At 39.5% G+C, this 24812-nt stretch overlaps 2 protein-coding genes across 4 annotated transcripts in view; one reads left to right on the plus strand and one right to left on the minus strand.

Moving 5' to 3' along the window:
- trim3b (tripartite motif containing 3b) overlaps positions 1-14428 on the plus strand; it is a 32520-nt gene extending 18092 nt beyond the window's left edge. For 2 of the 3 annotated variants that reach the window (XM_028594799.1, XM_028594798.1), the window contains 16 exons: positions 1-155; positions 2202-2331; positions 5227-5337; positions 5500-5651; positions 7219-7399; positions 7625-7726; positions 7882-7980; positions 8368-8520; positions 8905-9283; positions 9643-9746; positions 9856-10023; positions 10161-10329; positions 10852-10893; positions 11598-11668; positions 11770-11910; positions 12178-14428. The exon at positions 1-155 is cut by the window's left edge and continues 21 nt beyond it. In XM_028594799.1, the coding sequence (XP_028450600.1) occupies positions 10-155; positions 2202-2331; positions 5227-5337; positions 5500-5651; positions 7219-7399; positions 7625-7726; positions 7882-7980; positions 8368-8520; positions 8905-9283; positions 9643-9746; positions 9856-10023; positions 10161-10329; positions 10852-10893; positions 11598-11668; positions 11770-11910; positions 12178-12330 (2301 nt within the window). In that variant the 5' untranslated portion in view covers positions 1-9 and the 3' untranslated portion in view covers positions 12331-14428. The remainder of the gene's footprint in view (positions 156-2201; positions 2332-5226; positions 5338-5499; positions 5652-7218; positions 7400-7624; positions 7727-7881; positions 7981-8367; positions 8521-8904; positions 9284-9642; positions 9747-9855; positions 10024-10160; positions 10330-10851; positions 10894-11597; positions 11669-11769; positions 11911-12177) is intronic. The other variant, XM_028594800.1, reaches the window with a different exon arrangement.
- Positions 14429-15682: 1254 nt separating this feature from the next.
- trim47 (tripartite motif containing 47) lies at positions 15683-23950 on the minus strand. Its single transcript, XM_028595085.1, has 8 exons — positions 23697-23950; positions 23082-23293; positions 20081-20126; positions 19760-19855; positions 19316-19540; positions 19024-19046; positions 18807-18928; positions 15683-17893 (listed from the first exon to the last, which is right to left on the minus strand). Exons 1-8 carry the CDS (start codon positions 23877-23879, stop codon positions 17364-17366), a joined length of 1437 nt encoding a protein of 478 aa, XP_028450886.1. The 5' UTR covers positions 23880-23950; the 3' UTR covers positions 15683-17363.
- Between the last annotated feature and the right edge of the window lie 862 nt (positions 23951-24812).

Raw genomic sequence — 24812 nt, forward strand, 5'->3', positions numbered from 1 at the left:
TGGCTTTAAATGTCTTTTGCCATGGCAAAGCGTGAGGCTGGGAGCACCAGCCCTGTGGTGCGTCAGATAGACAAACAGTTTCTGGTCTGCAGCATCTGTCTGGATCACTACCGGAACCCCAAGGTCCTGCCCTGTCTGCACACCTTCTGTGAAAGGTAACTATGTGCTGTCTGTTTCAATGACAACTGGCAAAAGTCCTAATTACCTACACTTCCCTTAAGCTAAACTTAACACAAACCTGGTCTCTGCTCACACCGTTTGCTACATTTAGCTTTTGCTGGCCATGCAAAGTAGATGGTACAACACTAGCTTTTCCCCTACCAGTACTTATCCTCCCACTCTATAACTGAAGAATTCTTGTCATATTTACATGTCTCCTAATAGTGGTACCTCTTCTATTGCAAATACTTGGCCACAATTAAACAGCTCACAGCACTCACTGACTCCACTGGGATAAGTGCATTCCTCAGCATCAGGGACTGTCAATGTCTGAGAAGAGGCTCATTGTTGGGAGACACAATAACAATTCCTCAATCTACAGTTCCTCAGAAAAATGACACCCCCTCAGGTGATACTTATTGGGGCCTTTCCGTGCCGAGCCAAGCAGAGGAGGCTTTTAGAAAAGCCTGTTTTGGGTCAGGGTGGGAGGATGGAGTAGGGGATATTTTTTTATTTACACAGGATAACTGGGATTATGTTTCCATATCTAACCTATGATAAAAACAAATATTTATGGAATAGTCTTGAATAGCCACACAGAGTACAGCATTAATCCTTTTTCTAGGCAGTGTGAGGGGCATTTGCCCACCGCAGGGCAAGTTTAATCCGCGGTTTAACTGGATGGCATGTGATCTGGAGCCCTGCTGAGGTGAACAGACTTTTTGTCTGGAGCTATACATGATGTTACCAGACAGATGTTTTAATACTGGATGGGTTGATGTAGTTTTAGGGGTTTTAAGGTTAAGCTGGCAAACCCATGCTGGGCCTAGTCTGTTTGGTTTAATTCTGCTCCCCTTTTACTCTTTCTGTGATTATCTGAGTTGTGTGCTCATTATTCAGAGATCAGGATCATGACTTTGCCATGGGATATGCAACTGTTTCAAATTATGCCAAAATAAATGACATTGTACTACAATTGAGGCATGTGGCTACTTGTACTCATACTTATGATTGCAACAGGATTTTAATTACACAGTTCTGTTTATTAATTAATCGTTTATTCAATTTGATTGGCTGCTTTTCTGTTTGTTTTTCTTTTCTGACATTTTATAAACCAAAAAGCAGTTAAGTAATCACAAATTGGCACTGATAAAGCAACCGTCATCTATCCAGGCTTCAGAGCATTACAGTGGTGTTGACAGAGCAGTAGATAGACTTTTGTTAAAGCTCTCCGTTGTTCTCAAAAGCCAACAACTGCAGTTTACCAAGGCTTGGTTGATACGAGCCAGTCTGGTGTAAACAGAATGGTTTTAGCATGCAGCCCTAGCAGCTGCCAGACATCCTGGTGTACAACAACAGAGACTTATCCTCGATACTGACCTCAAGTTTCTTGCAGCATCAACTGCCAATTAAGTGATAACAGAAGCTGAAGAAAAACAACCGTACATCACATGCTGGATGACAGCTGAGCTGTAGGCCAAGGAGTGTGGTTTAATCTGCATATTGCAGCTGAACTTTGCTGGCTGAGGGTTTGGTTTTGGCTCAAAGGTTGTCTAATGTTAAATAGACTGCCTCCTAAGGGCAATACCAACCTGCACAACATCCTCATCCTTCAGGGGCTGGTGGAATAGATGTGTGGCTGCTGCCAGGATAAGGCCAGAATCCAAAACACACGCACACACAGAAACTAAAACACAAAAATCTATTCTCCCTAAAGTCTTTTGTCTCTTTGCGTCTCTGTTAGGCTGATTGATTTGCTTACTAAAAGAGGAAGTGTGTGTCTTCTCTTGAGGCTGTGGGTTCTGTGAATTGACTCAGATTCACACTTATCCCCTTTTTGTTGTGACAGCAGCACTATTTAAGCACTGTCTCTCAATCATTTATAAAGTGACTGCTCTCTCTCTAGTGTCTTCCTCCTCTCCTCTCTCTGCTGTATTGGTAAATTAATTTTGACTAATAATTATTGATCAATCGATCATCAATCAGTTAGATGTTATATTCTAATTCTTGCTTTTGTTTATTTGTTGACTCCCTCCTTCCAGTTGTCTCCAGAACTACATTCCCCCAGAGTCTCTGACACTCTCGTGTCCAGTGTGTCGGCAGACGTCCATCCTGCCAGAGAAAGGAGTGTGTGCTCTACAGAACAACTTCTTCATCACTAATCTCATGGAGGTTTGACTCTTAATCTCTTTTCAAATTCAAGTCAGACGCAAAATTGTCATAGTATAGTATGTCGAAAAGTCATAAAAAAGTCATAATATGATATGTTGAAAAAAGCCATTAAAAAGTCGTAGTATAGTATGTCGAAAAAAGTGATAACAAAGTTATAGTATAATATGTCGAAAAAAAGTCATAAAAAAAGAAAAATTTCATGAAAAGGGCCTGCCAACACTGGGAATCATACCTGAGTCAGAGTCTGCAGTGACTACTTTCTGGTTGCCTGTTGGAGCAGTGCTAACCACTGAGGCACTGTGCCATGAAAAAATAGCCATAGTATAATATTGTGAAAAAATTCAAAATATATAATGTTGGAAAAAAAATAAAAAGTCATAGTATAGTTTGTTGAAAAAAGTGATAAAAAAGTTAAAGTAGTTTATGTCGAAAAAAACATGAAAATGCACTGTCCAACCTGGGAATCAAACCAGTGTCAGACTCTGCAGTGACTATTCACTTGTTGGAGCAGTGCTAACCACTGAGCCACTCTTCCTCCAAAGAAAGTATGTTTAAAACCACCATAGTATAGTATGTCAAAAAAAGTGATAAATAAATCATAGTACAGCATGTTGAATAGTACATAGTCAGATACACTTTGACATGTGGCTGGAAGAGCCTGAAATTTATCCACCGATGTTGTGGTCATGGGACAACTATTCTACCTCTCAGCCAAAAGCCACCCATTATGGTAATAGTAGTAATATAGTAGTAATAATAGTATGTTGAAAAAGTGGTTAAAAAAGCCATAGTATAGTATGTCAAAAATAGACAAAGTATAGCATGCCGAATAATACAGTCAGGTACACTTTAACATGTGGCCAGAAGAGCCTGGGATTGAGCCCCTGACCTTGTGGTTACAGAACAACCATCCTACCTCCAAGCCATATTCCACACAGTATGGTTTATGGAAAAAGTCATAGTATGTCGAAAAAAAGTGTGTAAAAAAAAAGGCCATAGTATAGTATGTTGAATAAAAGTGATAAAAATACCAAAGTATAGTATGTCGAAAAAAGTGATGAAAAAGCCATAGTATAGTATGTAAAAAAAAAAAGTCATAGTATAGTGTATTGAAAAAAGTGATAAAAAAAAGTCATAGTATAGTATGCCAAAAATTTATGAAAAAAGCCATAGGATAGTATGCTGAAAAAAGTCATAGTATAGTATGTCTAAAAAGTGATGAAAAAAGCCATAGTATAGCACTTCGAAAAATGTCATAGTATAGTATATCAACAAAAGTGATTAAAAAAGCCATAGTATAGTATTTCAAAAAAAGGGATGAAAAAAGTCATAGTATAGTATGTCGAAAAAAGTCATAGTATGTCTAATAAGACATAGTCAGGGACACTTTGACATGTGGCCAGAATAGCCTGGGATTGATCCTTTGATCTTGAGGTTAGGGGACAACCATTCTACCTCCCAGCCACTCACTATGATATATGGGAAAAAGTCAAAATGTAGTATGTCGAAAAAAGTGGTTAAAAAAAGCTATAGTATAGTATGTCGAAAAAAGTAATAAAAATGCCATGGTATAGTATGTCGAAAAAAGTCATAGTATAGTATGTAGAAAACGTTTATGAAAAAAGCCATAGGATAGTATGCTGAAAAAAGTCATAGTATAGTATGTTGAAAAAGTGACGAAAAAAGCCATAGTATAGCATGTTAAAAAATGTCATAGTATAGTACGTCAACAAAAGTGATTACAAAAAGCCATAATAGCATGTTAAAAAATGTCATAGTATAGTATTTCAAAAAAAGTGATGAAAAAAGTCATAGTATAGTATGTTAAAAAATGTCATAGTATAGTATTTCAAAAAAAGTGATGAAAAAAGTCATAGTATAGTATGTTTAATAAGACATAGTCAAGGACACTTCAGCATGTGGCCAGAAGAGCCTGGGATTGATCCTCTGACCTTGTGGTTATGGGACGACCATTCTACCTCCCAGCCACCCAGTATGATATACAGGAAAAAGTAAAGTATAGTATGTCGAAAAAGTGGTTAAAAAAAGCTATAGTATTATAAAATAGTGACGAAAAAAGCCATAGTATAGTATGTCGAAAAAAGTAAAAGCAAAAAAGCCATAGTATAGTATGTTGAAAAAAGTAATCAAAGTCATAGTGCAGTATGTCGAAAAAATCATTTAAAAAAGCCATAGTGTAGTATGTCGAAAAAAGTCATAATATAGTATGTCAAAAAAAGTGATAAAAAAGTCATAGTCGTATGTCGAAAAAAGTGATGAAAAAATACATGGTATAGTATGTTGAATAAGACATAGCATAGACTAATACATGGAAAGGAGGCTCTGTATGGGTCCCTGCTTCTGTGAAAACCACTCTTTTTTTTTTTCTTTTTTTTTAACAGAGGGAGAAGATTTTTGCAGACTGAGGTCATTCTGGACAGTCCCTTTTTTTTCAAGGGGCTCTTTTTAGGGTTTGTTTTGAATGTAAGGTTTCTATTGGGCATGTAGAGGTGATGATTAAGGTTACCAGATGGGTTAGGGGATGGATGTTTTGAATGGATGGTACTTAAAAGGATAGAAATACAATCATGTGTGTTTGTGTTCTGAAGAGAACAGCAACCGACTACAAGGAAAGTCAGACAAAGAGAAAAGAATCTTGGGGCCTATAGGTTATATACATACCTATATACTGTAAGGTCCCCAGTTTGATTTGATTCTGGCCAAGGACCTTTTGTTTAATGTCATTTCCCCTCTCTTTCTACTTTTGTTTTCTGTCACCTCTCAATTGTCCATTGCCAAATAAGGGGAAAAAATACCCCTTACAGATAATTATCTCTAAAAGTGTTTTGAAATGATTGAAAAGCTGCTGATGAAGTTTAAAATGTTTTCGTCCAGGTCCTTCAACGAGAGCCCGAGTGCTCACGGCCGGAGGCCTGCAGTGTCCTGGAGTCAGTTAGCGCTGCAGCTGCAGGGAAGCCCCTCTGCTGCCCAAACCATGAGGGAAAGGTGGGAAGCCCTTTTGTGATCACCTCATCAAAATTGCTCAACCTCATTAGTTTTAGCAATAATTAATGTAAAAGAAACTGAATCTTAAATGATATACTTACTTACTGCGAAGCCCAGCAGTGAAGCAGTTTTCTTTTTTACTCCGTTTGTCTCCCTCTGCAGGTGATGGAGTTCTACTGCGAGTCGTGTGAGACAGCCATGTGTCTGGACTGTACAGAGGGTGAGCACCAGGAGCATGTGACTGTTCCTCTGCAGGACGTCGTGGAACAGCACAAGGCTGCGCTGAAGACACAGCTGGATGCCATACTGAGCAGGTGGGGACTTGATACCTTTTTTCGGAATATTTATTTCACTTCAGGTGCTTTAAGCATTTGATGTAGAGCAGTAGTGGTAGTGGCAAAAAGGGGCTGGATACAACTGATAAGAATGAGATGCCCGCATTCTGTTAATACTCCCATACGTTTATTGTGCTGCAACGTTTCGACCCTGCCGGATCTTCCTCAGGCAAATGGCATTCAACAGTGGCTCAAGCATATACATAGGGCACATACATGGTCAGCTGATCATGCATCATTTAAACTGATGGGCCTAAGTGCCACCTTTACCATAGTTACCACATAAAACCATTAGTGATAAAATTACATATACACAATATGCACACAGACAATGAAACAGTAGGCTCGTTCGAGATGAACTGCGCCTCCCCTGTAAAGTGGACGAGAGCAGGCGGCAGCAGCCCGGGGCGGTGAGAAAAATCCGCTCTCAAGTCGGACAGTTTCCAGCCGTTTCCAGCAGCCTTCAGGCTGAACAGGAAGTGACAGAAACACTGTGGTCCGATTCTGATTTCATGAAATGTTATCAGACCCATATATCTGCTCTTACACAGTCTCCAGTTGTTTTTATTATGACTGAATGCTTAATGTAGAATGCTCTACATGCGATCTGTTGCTGATTTTAACCAACAACACAGTGTAGCTGATCCATAATCACATTTAGCAAACAGATTTAGTCTGTCTGACTTCTGAACATCACTATCAGCCACACAACATGTGTTCTGTACGGAATAAAATTTTAAATCAGACAAATAGCAGTTACAATCCCTCCAATTCAAAATCAATAAAAAGTTTATATAAAACGTCATTGTGTTGAGTCAATTCTGTACCAATCAGCTGTTAGATCAGCTGAGAGGCCGGCGTTTCCCAGCATGCCCTGGGTCCGCCTGGGTCTTGCAGTTGGTGGAGAGCAACTGCGGCGCCTGGCTCTAAAAACTGCGGCCGCCTTGATCTCGTGAGATTATCGTTGCCCCCGTGTGCGTGACGTCAGAGCAAGTTGGGATCAAGTCGGACACAAATCTAAGCGGCATGCATTGGGCGGCGATTGCCGGTGATCGATTCTGCGCAGATCTGGCTCATCTCGAACGGGCCTAATGAAAGAATTGGCCCAAAACCCTTACTTACAAAATAACATTATGTGCTACACTATCCCACATTTACACTGTTTTTCACATTAGACCAATCCCACACACAGTATCACAAGAAAAGACATTACAGAAAAGGCTTTATATCAAATTCTTCATTCAAGCCGTTTTGAGACATTGTGTTGAGGTAATAAATCCAAAAAGTTTCTCTCTGACGAAGCCTTCTACCATGACCTTGGAGGGTTCTAAGCAGAGTGCGGGCATCTCATTCTTTTCAGCTTTAAGCATTTGGCCCAGGTTTGACATCTGCCATCAAAGATCACCTATACTATGCTGTGATTAGCATGTCAAAACATGGTACTGGGTAAAGTGGCATGTTCATTAAAGAATAATTTTGTTTGTGTAGCTTTATAGCTAGTTCTTCAGATATTTTTTTTTCAAAATCACATTGTGACATCTTGCAGGCTCCCACAGCTAACAATATCCATCGAGCTGGTGAGTGAGATCTCCCGCCAGCTGAATGAAGGGAAGAACAAGGCGGTGGCAGAGATTACCAGTACGTTTGAAGAGCTGGAACGGGCGCTGCATCAGCGCAAGACGGCCCTCATCACAGACCTGGAGAACATCTGCAGCACTAAGCAGAAGGTTAGTTAGGTTTCAGACTTTCACATATATAGTCCATGCACTCACCCAGGTGCACTTGCATCTTTGCATGCTCATTGTCAGATGCACAAACACACACAGGCATTTTACGGAGTAGTTGAGCATGATATGCCACATCTCTCACATTCCTATCAACTCTTCTTCTCTCCTTTTTTTCTTACTCTTTTGTGCCCCTTTTTTCCTTATCTTTCATGTACCTGAGTGCAGGTCCTGCAGGCCCAGCTTTCATCTCTCCTCCAGGGGAAGGAACACATCCAGAGCAGTTGCAGCTTTACTGAGCAGGCTCTTAGCCATGGGAGTGCTACTGAGGTGAGCTGGCAGATTGTAATTTGTACAAGCAGGCTAACAAACAGGTTACAACTCAGATGGGAATTAACTGTGTTGCAGTCGTGTAGCAGGATGTGAGTTTTGCATTAAGATACACAAAAAAGACTGAATACAATATGTGTCTCTTGCAAGTATAGGTGCTGCTAGTTCAGAAGCAGATGAGTGAGCGGGTAACAGCGCTGGCAAGACACGACTTCCCAGAGAGACCACAGGAGAATGCACACCTGGATTGTCAGGTATTGTTTATTCTGATTCAAACTGTTTTTCTGCTCTCGGTTTTCATTACGGTGGTCTGACTGACGTTCCCACATTGTCACAAAATGAGACCTTTATGGCAACAGTTTTCTCTCACTTACAATCTCAAGTTAAAATGTGAGGTTTGTTGTAAACCCTTTTTCACTTTAGCTGGGATTGATCTCTGTAAGGAAAAGATAACTTCAGAACAAACTATTTTGACAACTTCTATTCCACAAGAAACTCACAAAGCCTTAATGTTCTGTTAGCTTGTGGCATTTGGCCACCAACCATGAAAATGTAATTTCTTCTAGCAGTTAGGGATTCTTCAGTCAAAAGTAGATTCTTCAGTTGAAAGTATTAAAAATCTTGTGTGCTGTTTGCTTCAGGTGGAGACTGAAGGTCTGCGGCGCTCTATCCAGAACCTGGGAGTTCTCATCACCACAGCCGCTGTGGCCCACACCTCCGTCGCCACAGGAGAGGGCCTCCGCCACGCAGCAACTGGGCAGATCCAAACAATTACTGTGACAACAAAAGACAAAGTACTGTCTTTATTTTTTAGCCTCACTGCCATTTTCTACACGTGCAGAGTGAACCCTGGATAAAGCATAGCAGCTTTTACATTTTGTTTTCACTTGAATATGTTGACCAACATACTGTATTTATTTGCTTTAGTCACATATTTCAATTTAGTTTTTCATTTGAATTCCAAATGTCATGCTTTTTCTCTTGTTCTCTTGCAAGAAGTCATTTATTTTATGATGGCCATTTTAACAGGGATTATTATAATCAAAAACAAATCTGTTAGGAGCTTGTGATGTGTCTGTAGAAAGTGCTGCCTTGGAAGCTGCAACTATGTGCTTATTGCTTGAACAAAAATAGATGTTCTTTTGTTCTGAAATTGAATCAATGACCTCTCTCTGCAGGATGGGGAGCTGGTGCGGACAGGAAATGCTGTTTTAAAAGCGGAGATAACGTCTGCTGACAGGAGCCGTGTTGCAGAGGCGGAGATAACGGACAATAAGAATGGGACATATGAGGTGGGCTACACGTTACGCTCTGAGGGAGAGTACACTTTCTCTCTGTTGCTGTATGGCCAACCGTTACGTGGCAGCCCGTTCCGCCTGCGGGCGATCAAGCCCTCAGATGTGCCACAATCTCCAGATGACGTGAAGAGGAGGGTGAAGTCTCCCAGCGGGACAGGGGGCCACATACGGCAGAAAGCAGTGCGACGGCCTTCCAGCATGTACAGCACCACCAAGAAAAAGGAGAACCCCATCGAGGATGAGCTCATCTACAGAGTGGGTAAGACAGATGACCCATCCAGGAGAGAAAGTTGCACACTGTACGTGCCAAACCAAACACCATGCAGACATTAGACTTATCATCACTGCAAACTCATTGCTAAGCCATACAACAAGTTTTTAGATTGACATCCTCCCCTCTAGGCAGCTTATGTTTTCACTTCATGCCAGTAGACCACAGAATGAGAATCGACTTGCTGTGACTTGATAGAAGAGATGACATCCAGAAAAAAAAAAAAAAAAAAAACATTACATACAGTATGTTGTCAGAAGGTGAAACGTAGAAAACAAATATGGTTGTTGTGAAAAAGGTGAATGGGAGAATTTGGTTTACTGAGTCTGTTATTATTTATTTGTCAGGTTCCCGAGGCAGAGAAAAAGGGGAGTTCACAAATCTGCAGGGAATCTCAGCGTCTTGTAGCGGCAGAGTGGTGGTGGCTGACAGCAACAACCAGTGTATACAGGTGAGACTGACTCAGAGAGAAAAATGCATGTAAGTGCAACCATGTATGCCTTTACTATATTGTAGTACTGTGATCATGACACAGTTCACTCAAAAGGGGCTGATTACAGGTATTCTCCAATGATGGCCAGTTCAAGATGCGCTTTGGGGTCAGAGGTCGGTCTCCGGGGCAACTGCAGAGACCGACTGGTGTCACTGTGGACATGAACGGGGACATTGTGGTGGCCGACTATGACAATAGATGGGTCAGCATCTTCTCCTCTGATGGGAAGTTTAAGGTGAAATCTCATAGTTTATTTGCTCAGTTCTGAAGATACAGTATGCCTAACTTAAGGTTCATTCGTTTCCCTATTGAAAAATAATTTCAAAGTTTTTCTTTCCCTCCTAAAATCCTTTTTGTCTTCCTCCCTCACAGAATAAGATCGGTGCAGGCCGGCTCATGGGTCCTAAGGGTGTTGCTGTTGATAAGAATGGACACATCATCACTGTGGACAACAAGGCCTGCTGTGTCTTTATCTTTCAATCCAATGGGAAGTTGGTGACTAAATTTGGAGGCAGGGGGACCTCTGACAGACAGTTTGCAGGTGAGACGGAGGCCTCAATATGTAACAAAAGACCACTTTTTAACTCCGCTCCCAAACAATGTCTGTCAGTGAGGCAGTGGTGTCTACAAGATTTTAAAGGAAATCCATCATAATATTTATCATAATTTAGCATATATGACAACACAAAATACCACATGGATACTATCTGTATTATTTTGAAAGAGATAAATACAGTAAATAAAACTAGCGAGGAATAAAACAATAATCAATATACAGTATATAGTTTTGTTGACCCCTTTACTGCCAGTTTGAGCAAAGCAATAATGTACCTCTGTGCTCTCATTCTATGTTTGAATATAGACCAATACATACATTCTGCTTCAAAATGGAAGCCTGTACATATACTTGTAGCCAAAGTCCCAGGCGGTGCAGTAGCCCCCTGCTTCCCTACAAACTGCGCCTGTGTGGACCACCCTACTCTTTTTTTCTTCTTTGCTTATGCTTTATCTCTGACTGCCTATTTTCCTTTCTTTCTGTTCTTCCTCCTGTTTTTCAATCCAGAAAAACTTGGCCCAAACTTTAATAAATCTGGCTCAGTTTTCAGTAAGTACTCAGTGTGGCCTTGCTGCAACCTTAATCCCACAGTGCAGTGCCCTCTGTCTAACCCGACTCCCTGATCATGTGTCCGTCCCTCTGAGAACTCAGATTGTTGACAAATGGAAGCTGTGCCTGTACAATATTAACCCAGAAACAAGTACATGCCATTGTAATAATCCCTTACTATTACAATAACGAACATTTTGTCATGTGCATTGTGTTTTTTTGTGTCAGTGGATATGAAAAGATTAGTGTGAATGATTTGCACTGCTCTGACTCCACTGCCATTAAACTAACCGGTGTTCCCTGTTTGCTACAAGACAATCAGTGTTGGGGGCTAAAGAGCTCATTAGTGGGTAACTCAGCCAATTGGTTTCGCTTCACATACATAGCTAGCCATATTAGCCTTAAGCCTTTCTTTATAATCTAATTTAGAGTTTTGGTACTGTTTTGACATTCTGAAAAATACAGGAAAACTATTTTAACTTACGTTAAAGCATTTAATGCATGAAAAGAATGCCATCAAATCAGAAAAAAATCTGATTAAACTAGGTTTTGTAATTGCAGCTTTAGGCACAACTAGCTAAAATTTGGGTTTAAACGGGCTTCTAACAGTAAAGACAATGGTGCAAACTACAGGGATCGGTTTATATTCCAAGTACAGCAAATTCCACATTAACCTGCCTCTCTCTCTCTCTCTCCTTATCCAGGTCCACACTTTGTTGCAGTGAACAACAAGAATGAAATTATTGTGACCGATTTTCACAATCACTCTGTAAAGGTAAAGGCATAGTTTTTCCTTCATAGAGATAATATGTACTGTATCAAAGTACACACTCATATGTAGACAACATGTGTGTTTTTACTGACTTCCTGCCCCAGGTTTACAGTGCAGATGGAGAGTTCTTGTTCAAATTTGGCTCTCACGGTGAAGGCAATGGCCAATTCAATGCTCCCACTGGTGTGGCTGTGGACGCCAACGGAAACATCATCGTAGCTGACTGGGGTAACAGCAGAATCCAGGTGAGACTATACAGGCTATATATATCAACTTCACAACTTTGAGATTTGTGTATATTTACAAAATAGCTGTGTTTTTCAGCAAATGAAAAATTGTCATATTTAAGTTACAAAGACAAAGTTACATTAGGTCATAAAATGCTATGGGAAAGGATAACTTTTTAAAAATAAAAAGCTAAATAAGATCTTGAGTATTTTGTTAATGCTAACACTGCATTATGTTGCGACATAAACACTGAAAACTCAAACTTTTGTGTTTTTCTATTTCAGGTGTTTGACAGCACAGGCTCCTTCTTATCTTACATTAACACCTCAGCTGACCCGCTGTACGGCCCCCAGGGGCTCGCCCTCACCTCAGATGGACATGTTGCTGTTGCCGACTCTGGGAACCACTGCTTTAAGGTTTACAGATATCTTCAGTAGGCTGAGGGAAAGCATCGCCGACACAACCCCTGCTTAAACGCGTACTGCTTGCGGACATAGAGCTGCAGTGTGCCTGCACACTTTACATTGGCCCCAGGTTCCACAAATGAATTTCATTTTCATTTTGTTTGTACATACTTCAGAATATCTACTATTCAGAGCTAAAGACAAAGACATGTTTTTGCATGAAAAACAACCAAAATACCTAAATTCAAGTCTAAAAAAAAGAATGTTATAAGGACAAAATAAGCTAGTTATCCCAAAACTTATTGCAAGAAGTGATATTAATTTCCTCTCTGAGAAAAAAGAAATTTCAAGAGACTATCCTGGTGAAATAAAGGTTAAAAAAGAAATAAAATGTCACATCCTGTAATAAGAGATTTCCCTATATGATCTCTCATGGTCATAGTCTTTGTTTTTCACCAAATCCTGTGAGGGAAAAAATGAACTTGAAAGTAACTAGGTGGAACAAGGTGGAACAAGGTGTTGCAGCTGTATGTCTCACAAGTGTGACCTCACCAGTAGATAGGCTGCCAGAACGAAGTTGGTGATACACTGCAATTTGTTTGGGCAATGCAGATGGACAACACTACCCGCAACCAGGAAAAAAAGCGAGGCACGGAAGCTAAAGTTTACTACCGGTTTCCTGATGTTGCTTTGTGATTGAAATAACAATGCTCAGGCCTTTCCTTGAACACTGTTTGATGTCTGTGTGCTCCAAAAAATGTCCTTGTCGTCACTGCCTTCAATTCCGCATCAGTAAACGCAACGGAACACATGCAGACAGGAATGTGTTGTTTAAAAGAAATTTTTTTGTATTCTTATTTTGCACCTTATCACTCTGACAAGATCCTTGCAGATATGTGCACAGATATAGATTTTGGTTTTCTTTTAAGTCATAAGATGGTGTTGACCTATACGCACGTTTTTTTCTTTTGGTAGCCAAAGACGAGCAGCAAGAAGCACAACAGTTCATAAAATAACAAGGTCATTGAACACAACATCTAGTCTTCTTCTTTAAACCAAAACAGACTTCTTACTGTATATCTGACCCCAATAGTTCTTGCACTTTTGTGTACCTAATGTAGTTGTACATGCGGTATGCATATTTAGGTGTACATATGGATTTGGTGTCCATGTTCTTTCACTATATAGCCTACTTATTACAACACTTAATGAATCAACACTGAAGCATAATTATACTAATACAGTAGAAGGTAGAAGTAGTAGCCAAATGAATAACTTGCAGACATCAATGGAACAAAGTTGTATAAACATTATTTGCTGTACTTTTTTTTTTCAAAGGATTTAGTTTTTTTTTTTTTTTTTTTCTTTTCTACATAATTTGTTCTACAAATTATTTTTCTAATTGGTGCATTTGAACTGTCTCCTCTTTGCCAAACATATTTGTACATAGGCCTTGTAACTGAAAGCGGTTCCCTCTTTCGCCTCTTCCCAGAGCTCCCATCCATTAAACAGTCCTTTTGCCAAAACATATCATTGTAAGTTGTTGTTGAACATTGCACAAAATACAAATATAAGAGTTATATAGTTTGTAAGAGTAATATATGCCTCTGTGTATAGTTATCATTTAACATAATCCTAAAGTGTACTGTATATTACAATCACATTCTTGTTGTCGCCGACAAGCCCCTTTATCATGGGTTTTTCCAGTATTTGTATTCATTTGCTTGGTTGTTCGGTGCTTTGAAGGTTTTCTGTGTGGTTTCTCAAGGAACAACACCACCAGCTAACACCAGGTTTTTCACCTGTATTTTATGGATAAACTGTCTCTGATAATTGATCTGTAATCCATTATATCTTCCCAACTGCATTTCCTATTTAATGGAAAACTTAGTTGACTTTCCATAAATCAGACCCATGTGTTTGTTTTTTATGTCTGTCTATCTCTCACCTGTGACGGTTCCACTTAATGTCCGTGTTAAACAAAGGAAGCACATAGGAAACAGTACATCAACCATCTTGTGTAGCCACTAGCCTACAGTATACTACAGGAGGCCAGTCTTGCAAGAAGTAATCACTACATTTATGTAATCATGGCAAAGGTATGATTGTAAATAAAGAATTACACTATGAACTATTGTGTGAATGCTCCGTTTTGTTAAGGGTTATGATATATTGTTTTTGAAATGAGGTTGATGTTTATATGCTGCTTTTTGGCATAATTTAGAAACCAACTTATCCACGTTTTTTTCTTGCTGAAAATAAGAGTCTGAATATACAGTTGCCTCATGAAGTAGATTAGTCACATCCTGACAGGCCGTTTTTGTTAAATGCCCTTACTCTAGTGGCTATTTGAAAAAAAATGTCAGTCAGTCAGTCAGTTTCATGCTATAGAAATTGGAAAAATGACTTGACTGAATCAGTTACTCCTAAAAACTCAATGAGTGGACATTTCATCTTATATCTTTGGTAGTAATTCGATTGTTAGGCCTTCATTTTCTTTATAAAAACTTATCTAAAAAACACTATTTTGCACATTCAACACAAATATAAATTTTAAATATATTGAATATTACAGAAATAAATCAGACATTGGCATCTTCATTGGAAGACGGTCAAAATCATCATCTATCTTTAGAGACTCATCTGTAACCCAAATGAGTCATAAAAGACTACCGATCAAAATCTGTTGCATAAGGTCACACAAGCAGCAATTACAAATTATGCTCATGATAATGCTTTGCCATGGATACCAAGTTGTCCCCATAAGTTCGTAGAGCCAAGCACCCATAAACATAGTTTTAATCAGTCTAATGAATGGACAATCATTCATGTTAATGCATTTGTATCACATTGTATGGTCAACCACATATCCGCAAAGAGACAGAAAAAAAAGTCATTACCGGTGCAGGATGGAAGAACTCCGATTTCTCACCTCCTCCTTAAATGTTCTGGCAGTATGAAAACTGAATCAGCAACACCAAAACTGTCTCAGAAGGTTAAATGAGAATGTTGGACCAGAATAACAAACTGGGAGCAGCAACCCACTTGAGAAGCCTCTTATAGGTAGCAGCCTGGTCACTGCACAAAGTTTGTTCCTTTGGCAATTCTGACAAGTGTAGTTTGGAATGTAAACAAAGGGAGCCCTTCACAGGAACTTCCACATACCAAAGTTATTCAGGTGTAAACATCAGACCTAATTCAGTAGGTTTTGACTCCACTGTTTTGCAGAGCCCTTGTGGGTAAACTATTAGATTTTTAAACCAAATACCAGGCCAGAAACACATTTCAACCCCTAACGAATATATTTGTTGTTTTGTTTTTATAACACCCATATAGACTGGCTGCCTCATGTAACGAAGGTAATGATGACACTGAGCAAAGTGGGTACACAAGTGGATAATAGAGGCTTTAAGGAAAATAAAACAATGATGTGTCCCCTTTTATTCTTGTAAAGTCTGAGAAACACTAAGCACATTTAAAGCAGGTGAAATGGCAACAAACTGGGACTACAGAGATTAGGGGTCATACTTGAGACACAGCCCAAACACTGCTAAGCTGAATACATGAATGAAACTAAGTAATGTAATGTTTATGTATTAAATGAGGTACAGCATCTTAGACAAAACATGGATCAGCAAATACTCCAAGTTAAAAAGTACAGTGTTTTGCAGTCATAACACCTTAGATGTGTGAAAATAAACTTAAAGAAAAGGAGCAGCTTGAAATTGGCTGGAGGAATGGCCAGTCTCAAATATCACTGCTCGTGTAGTTAAATGTTTCTATGCTCGTCGTTCATAAATCATTTGAAAATAAATACATAATAAAAAAAACGTACAACCCTGTAAGATAGCAAATATCCAACTTGTAGGTCCATAACACTGTGGAAAACTGCAGGAGAAAACATAAAAAGATAATCATCTCAAATAAAGCAAGGTTTAAAATCATAAGTTTATGAATGTCCAGATGAAAAACAGAAATTCCAATGGAAAGAGTTGGATAATTGACCTAAAAATGACAGAACCAATTTGTAGCACCAGGACAAACTCAACAACTAGCAATTAAAAATATAAAAAGGAGGACTACTTAAAGGAATATAATTAAGGAAATGCTGCGGGAATATGTAAATGCAAACAAAAAACATGAACATGTAATAAAACTTTCATTCAGCATTCCATAGGTTTACATTTCAGTCAAGTCCCCCAGGCTCTTGGCTGTTGATGGAATGTCTTTAAAGTAAAACACGTCTACCGGTTCACCCGTTAAACGACAACATACATGGGGACATTAAGCTGTAAAGCTTAATTCTTGTATAACATATGAAAATGGTTGCTTTGTCTTTTACCTGCTCATTTAAGCAGACTGAAAAAAAAGGTTTGATTTTTTTTTTTTTAAATACCTTGAACAAAGCGAAATGGAATGTAGTCATACCTTCAGTATCACTGCTCACAAAAAAAATAGGCACAAAATGTGACTCAGAGCAATATACAGAGGAATTTGCAATTTCAAAAATGTACGGAATTTAAAACAAAGTATAGATAAAAGGTGATTTTAAAAAGGCTAATGATCAAATGTCTGTACTGACGTTAACGTCAACAAAAACATACAACCTGAGCCATTCCTTTCTGAAAGTCTAATCATTGTCTGGGAGCTGAAATCCCAGTACATGGCGGCCAATTTCAGTCAAATAATTCTGACCACTAACAGCACTAAACTGACTGTTCTTCGGTCTAAAATGAATGACAGTTAACGGCTAAGATCCCCTCAATGTGATAATGAGGTCATATTTCCTTTAAGTTCTACCCAACAAGGCAACAGCACTGACCCTGCCTGGCAAATAATTTGCCCATATGAGTAAATGTACACTAGTATGGCATAGTGGTTGCTATAAGGAGAAGAGCTGCTCTAATCAATGAGAGCATCTGCATCCCAGCAGACACAGTGACAACAAAGCACCTCTCCAAAACCCCCCAGCCACAGTAGTAAGGGTATGAGCCTACATATCTGAAAACACTGGCATACAGAGTTTATCCTTTAGAACTAGATTTAAAACACTTATCGCAGCTCTCTCAGTAATAGTGACATATCTGCAGCCTGCTGCCTGGATCATTCTTTCCTGGGCTGAAGAAAGGATAGACCGGCTCTTCAAAGCATGTGTCAAACATGTACAATCTCTTCATTGTGACCGCGTCATAGAAACTAAGGCGCCCATTGTCATAGTCCAGGTACACGCCGACCCGAGGAGAGTTCCAGTAGTCGGCGACAGGGATGCGCCCGTCCTCTCCGTTGGCATACAGCCGGTCCTGCAGAGACAGGCTCCAGTATCCTGCGGAGGGAGTGAGGCTAACGAAGCCCTTCCTATTGCTGCACTCAGTGGTGACTCCCAGGTACCACACACCTTTGTCCTTCACATCCACTTCCCAGTAGTGCTGTCCACTGGCATACTGGGCTGTGGCAAGGACACCACAGAACCTGGTGAAACGGGCTGGCATGTCTGGTTCCTGGTTCCGAACACGGCCCTCCTCCACTTTGGTGTCAAAGTCTGAGATAAGCAGGTTTGGGTGAGCCGTGTCTGGGTCTAAGGTGAGGTTCTGAGGCACTACACAGAAAGAAGGAGCAGAGTTAGTTCACCTTGCTCTTAGATTAGGCTGAAGCTGGCAGTACATTTGGGAAGAAATGAGAAGAAAAAAAAAAAAAAAAATGTATTAATTGCTGCAGTGAAAGTAGGCTCCAAATCCATTGGATGCAACTTTATTGAACTTTTTATTTGTCTCTGCTCACTTACTTTTGCTTATAGCACCATAATCAATAGTAGTTTTGGGAGCACAAATGAATCCATCTATCCATTATCTATGCACACTTGTCCTTAGCAAGGGGGCGTGGAGCCTATCCCAGCTGACATTGGGCCAGAGGCGGGGGACACCCTGGACAAGTCACCAGTCGATCACATGGCTGACATTTCATTGGTTACTGGAAATTCTTAAGAAACCTTGTCATTGGTTTGTAAAAATATTAATTTGGCTGCTCTCCAATAAGCTGTGACTTATTCTTCTTGTGACATGTATATATTCACACTATGTTCCTATGTGTCATTTGAGAGCTGCGGAGTAAAACTGAATGACACTTTTGCTTTGTAACTTCCTGTAATTAATTACACATTAATTACATAAAACTTTTGCAATATAGCACTTTAACCAGTCTCTGCGTTTCTTTGTATTCTCTGTGTGCCAAAAAATATCCAAAACAGGACTGTGAGAGAAAGCCCTAGCATTCAGAGTAAACCCACACAGGCAAGGGAAGAACAGAAACCGGAAACCTTAGCTAGCTGGCAGGTTTGAACCCAGAATGTCCTGCTGTGATGAGACAGTGTTAATCTACTGCGCCACCATGACTCCCAAAATAAATGTGATTAAGATAAAAACATTTTAATAACTTGTGTATTCTGCCAGTCTTAGACCTTACAATGCAACACTTTGTTCAGTGCATGCTTCTGTTTGTAGAGTAAAACTCACTGGTATGCAGCACGTGCATCATCTTCTTCCACATGATCAGCTGGAAGGGCCCTGAGAAGTGTGTGAATTCAGTCGGACAATTAACAGTGTCCAGAGATGTGAAAGGCTTGCAATGGATGTATCTGTGGAATGAAATTTGAATAAAATGTGATTATGCAAAGGTTGATTTATTAAAAGTAAATATTAATTTAACATATCAAATAACTAAGCTACTTACTCATGGAATGTCTCAGCAAGGCTCTGTTTGAAGACCAAAAACACATTTGATTACTATTGAACACTTCATATCACTCAGTTGCAGAGAATTTTGCTTTGTACAATCAGTTGTGGTTTTAATGTGTAATTCAAACACGTTTCATAACATGTTTTTAAAGCTTTGGTTCATTATACCGACAGTAACCGTTTATCTTGGACAGAAATCAATCTCTACGGTAAGCCTCCTGAAGAAGTACGGTGTTTTGAGTGTTAAATAAATCTCCTCTGTGAATCAGACAGCTGATGTGACTCACCTCAAAGCTAGTTTTCCCACTGATGTGGCTGTGGATATCAGCAATAGCTTTATCCACAGCTGCCACCTCTGTCTCCACAATCTTCAAGTTCTCGTCTATGACGGCCATGGAGGCCACTTCCTCCGCATCCAGGCTCTCAAGCAGGGAGTCTCGCTCATCTAGCAAGAATTGGACCAAGGCACCAACATCTGCCTCAATCTTCTCCTTGAGTCTCTGTTTCTTCGACTGAGGTTCAGAGGATTAGGATGAAAAATTTGAGGATGATGAGAAGTGCCAATGGTGAGTATGTTCAGTGTTAACTGTAACATTTCTGTGCAGTGTGTATTCTAAAAATAAATAAATTAAAAGACTGCTTGAACCAAACATACACATTTAAAAGTCAACAGCAACAAAATATGCTTAAAAAGAAGAAAGAAAAAAAAAAAAAAAAGGGCCATTACATACCCTCACTTCACTTCTGGTGCGCTCATCAGCGGTTATAACTTTTACACATTGAGACTTCTGCCAGTTGAGCTCCATTAGCCTCAGTTTCAACTCCATCTGTAACAAACGTGTACATCAAGACACAGGCACGCAGGAAAACAGCCCATAATGAATCATATCACACAAAAAACAACAACAAAAAAAACCTGCAAATATTCTAGATTTAGTGGATAAGACATATGGCAAAGGCCTTTCAATCTCTGAACTCTTGGCCAAATATACAGGAGACGACTTACACACAGCAGAGAATGCATCCTAGCAAATTCATACATTTAGACTTACCTTCATGTCCTTCACAACTTCGGGCACTGGCGCTACCTCATGGTGTCTGAAACAAAAATAAAAAAAAACTTAACCAGGGGTGTACTATGAAGTAAGATTAGTGGGTTAGCAAGGTATGTTGATCCTTAAGCCAGAGTTATCAATGTTATGAAGGTGGCTCTCTTTTAACCTGGCTGGATCGCCATGGCAATTTATGCTACAGGCCTTACCTTATGGTTTTAGTTTTGGATTGAAATCCGCTAAAAAGTGACATTCACTAATCAACTCCTTTGGAAATAGTGTCACTCTATAGTCAATATTTAATCTACGAGTTTTATTTTAGGGTTTTCTGGCCATTTGCCCACACTGGCGCTAAAAGCATTCTTTAAAATCGCAGGTAGCATACTTTTACTTGCATATGAAATGCGGTATAATTCATTCAAACCATACCATAATGTTACCACTTAGGATTATGTTTTTATGCTTGGCAACAATTTGCTGAAGTCTGTTTTTTCACTGCTGGCATTGCAGCCAATAGAACACAAATTTGAAAAATCGAGTAGTCTATTGGTATTTATCATAGATAATCAAATTAATTAACTTTGATTGGCCAAAAACTAAAGTGATTTCCACGTATCCCTTATCATGGGACAGTGTCCCAGAATATGCAGATGTCAAGTTAGAAACTGTAGACATTGAGCGGTAGGAATTTTCACTATTAGTCATTTTTATGGGAACGTGTTTAGAGCCTTAGGAAGAAAGACTGGGTTAACAAAAGACGGTTGATAAGGCCCTTCGTTATAGCAGTTATCTCTGACTGGGGCTTCAGGCGGGCATCTGTTGAGCCAGCTAACGCAAAGAAAGTTTTGGTACGCTGTCTACAACAAACAGAAGATAGGTTTTCATTGAGTGCTTCTTACTAAACCACATTTCTTGTATCCTTGAGGTCAAACAAAAAAAAAAAAAAAAAAGTGTTCAAGAGTATTTCCTTCACAGCTTTTTTTTTTTTTTTTTTTTTTTTTTAAAATAGGGTCAAAAATTCCACAGGGTACCTTTAAAAAGGCTGTCTGAGTACTATTCCCAGGAAGCTTTTTTTTTTTAAAGATTATTTTTTGGGGCTTTTTCCTTTAATGACAGTGACTAGACCAGAAAAGGGGAGAGAGATGGGGGATGAAACGCAGCAAAGGGAAGCGGGTCGGATTCAAACCCGCGCCGCTGCAGGACTCAGCCAACATGGGGCGAATGCTCTTACTGGGTGAGCTAGGGGCCGCCCCTCCCAGGATGCATTTTAACATGGGTGCATGCTATAGGAACTCTAACCTTAGATGTCTTTTACTTGCATTCATGTTGAAAAGGTGCACACAAATACACACCATGTGCCCTGTTGCTTAGTGACTAATTTACCCTTAAACATTTCCCCAGCCCTGATGTTTGCTAAAGCCCATGTATTGTACATGTGAAGTTCTGCAGTGAAATCAAATGTCCTCTGCTCTGGAAGATATCACCACCATTTTGATCTGTGTGTCCACTTGTAATAGCGCACACACACACACACACACACACACACACACACACACACACACACACACACACACACACACACACACACACACACACACACACACACACACACACACACACACACACACACACACACACACACACACACACACACACACACACACACACACACACACACACACACACACACACACACACACACACACACACACACACACACACACACACACACACACACACACACACACACACACACACACACACACACACACATTCTTCACCACTCTGAAAACAGTCAATAATTTCAGTTGGACTTTAACTTCACATGACTATTTGGGTAATAATATCTACTTGTCATTCATTAAACTGTAAGCTTAATACAACAGTTTAACAGTACAAAACACTAAAAGGCCCAATGGTGGGGGGTGGGTATACTGATGAAGTTTAGAAGCCAACAGACACAGATAAGAGTTGGTACTCTTATAAAAGTGAAGGACATGACATCAAGGGCAGAAGATGATGTTGCAAGGCAAGCTGTATTTTGCATAAGCCAAGATACATGACACAGACTATCTTTTGGAAATGAGTCAAACAAAGTATGGTATAACTTTGCACATATTGATGTTATGTTCATGTTAAAACTATGGTGGCTTTTATTTAAACAGGGACAACGCACAAGTTAACATTTACCTTGTATAAGAACAAGGAGTGATGCATTGTAACGGGTTGTAGCACTTGGCATGTCAGTAAAAGTATACAATTGCCTGAATCCTTATTTTCTACAACACTCACACTGATGTGCATTAAAGTTTGCAATGCTATTATAAAGTGGAAAAGAGACACATTCAACCCTCTCAAAATGATCATCATCAACAGCTACATGTCCTGCTGTTGCTGATTTCTAATGGGAGATATGTTTGCAATGGTTTTATGGAGAGAAAAAAAAAGATAAAAATGGACTAGTGCATTGCTAGTAAACTGATATATCTTTATCATAACAATGATGGCTTATGAAGGGACAAAAAGACTAGACAAAAGATTGAGTTCTCATTAAGGTTTAGTGTAGGCATTACTACTGGCGGATATACATTTTCCAGTATCCCATTTGTCACAACAAATCGGATATTTTGTATTTAAATGGAAACCTTATTGAAATGTTCAGAAACCTGGCAATGGTTAAGTCACAGTTTTCACCAGATCAATACTTTAATCTGATAAAGAAACTGAGGTTTCAGAAGTGTTACTGTCAAACGCTGGGAATATCTGCAGTTCATAATGCATGTAAATGTAGCTAAAACATTGCATGTCATGGGTTTCGGCGCTTCTGCATGGGCATTAAGTTTAATATGTATTTGTATGGATTCATTTAACTGGCATCCTGACCTGTGCAATCTCAGAGACTAGTAATTAGTTGCAACCAAACTTGTGCAACAAATAGCTACCTTAATACAATGTGTCAAAATTTTCCCTTTTAAAAAAAGGAGGTGCAAACACAACCAACCTGTGTGCTCTAGATTCCCTGCAGACCACACAGATGGGCCTTTTATCAGTCTGGCAGTACAATTTCAGCTCCTCTCCATGTTGGTCACACTTTCCATCTACTTTAACGGGTTGAGATGGTGTAGGGCAAGACCCCAGACACTCCAAATCGTTCAGTTTAGCGACCAGGTTCTGAACCAGGTAGTTTTTAGTGAAGCTCCTCTTGTTGAACACCTGAGAGAACAAAGAAAGCAACTGAGAAAGACGCGGATATCTGCTTATAACCTAGGCCAAAGTTAGTATTATTTCGTTCAGTATATAATGTTATTCACTTATTCTGCATTAAAACGCATCATTAATAGCTAAAACACAAAGCTAGGTCGTTATTGTTAGCTAACTTACCTGCTGATAATTTAGCGTTAGCCAGCCATCATAGCAACGGTAACGTTAGCCCCAAAAAAAAAAAAAAAAACACTGCGTAGCTAATGTAATTTTTCAAAGACTAACCGTCAACCAGCTACTCTGAATTCGCTTACACGTAGAAGTAATACGGTCACAAGTATACTAAACATATTTCTTAGGGGGTGGGGGGTTAGGTGCACGATGGTATACATAACGTTAACGTGTATTAACTTACCGTTCGGCATTGAGGGCACTGATATCCGTAGTCTCCGCCATTTTCATCCCAGTGCATGCAGATGCAAAACCGACAGAAATTGTGCCCGCATTTCAGTATAACAGGGTCTTTGAAGAAGTCCAGACAAATTGCACATGTGAGCTCTTTCCTCAGGTCGTCGCCAGCTGCTCCAGCAGTAGCCATGTTTACCAGCCGAACAGACAGCAGCACAACACTGCCACTGCAGGAAGTGAAGAAAGAGGAGGGAGGGAAGCAAGCGGGCACATTTGTGGTGCGTCATTTCCTTCTTAACCAATCAGATTTCTCCTCTCTCTCACTCGCATGTGAAAAAGTAAAATATCTTGCGAGGGAAGTAAAATAACACTTAAATGAAATGACATTTACAGATGCTGCTGATATGTTGTATGATGATATGTAATGTAGGCCTATTCATTACGTCAGTTAGTGTCTCTTTCTTTAATTTTTTTCACTTTCCTAATAATCACACCAGTTGATTATTATGATTTGCCTATGAAATGTAATTTGGAAATGTGTGTGCTTATGTAAGATATGCATATAAACAGAACTGTTTTAACTTGTAAGGGACAAGTCAAAGTCAGGTCTCAAGTCAATGAGGGCAGGTTGCCAATCAATTGCAAGTTTCTCAGGTCTCTGACTGCTGACCATTAAAATGTAAATACGGTTTTCTACATAGCTGAGACTAAGTGCTTTATAATAAAAATCAAATATTCAAAGTGTTTGTGTGAGCTTGGCTCATACCTTTTTATTTTCATTTGTTCAAGAATTAACATGGCTGCCAACTGAGATAAGATTGAATGTTTTGGCTTTTCCAGTCTCAGGTCAAGTCTTTAGGTCTCAAGTAGGCCTATGCCCAGTGTCAAAGCAGTAAAGTCCCATCAAGTCATAAGTCCTTGTATTGGAGTCTGACTTAAGTCTGTCTCAAATCTCAACTCTAGAGCTCTGCATAAATACTTGGTAATCAACAACAACCAGTAAGCAACACTATTTATTCTTAAATACATATACATAAAAACCCATTCATAAAAAGACACAGACTGAATATTAAGTTTGATTGTTTGTGCAGAAATTGTAAAATACATGGTGATAACTGGCTGT

Source organism: Perca flavescens, chromosome 13 (assembly GCF_004354835.1).
Source record: "Perca flavescens isolate YP-PL-M2 chromosome 13, PFLA_1.0, whole genome shotgun sequence".
In the NCBI taxonomy this organism is placed as follows: domain Eukaryota; kingdom Metazoa; phylum Chordata; class Actinopteri; order Perciformes; family Percidae; genus Perca; species Perca flavescens.

What these genes read in the sequence shown, in the direction of transcription:
- trim47 (XM_028595085.1), bottom strand. Translation starts at nt 23,879, where the DNA reads ATGGCTACTGCTGGAGCAGCTGGCGACGACCTGAGGAAAGAGCTCACA. An exon ending in GTGGGAAAACTAGCTTTGAG is followed by an intron (nt 19,047 to 19,315) that starts GTGAGTCACATC and finishes GTCTTCAAACAG; the next exon opens with AGCCTTGCTGAGACATTCCA. An exon ending in CTTGCTGAGACATTCCATGA is followed by an intron (nt 18,929 to 19,023) that starts GTAAGTAGCTTA and finishes TTCATTCCACAG; the next exon opens with ATACATCCATTGCAAGCCTT.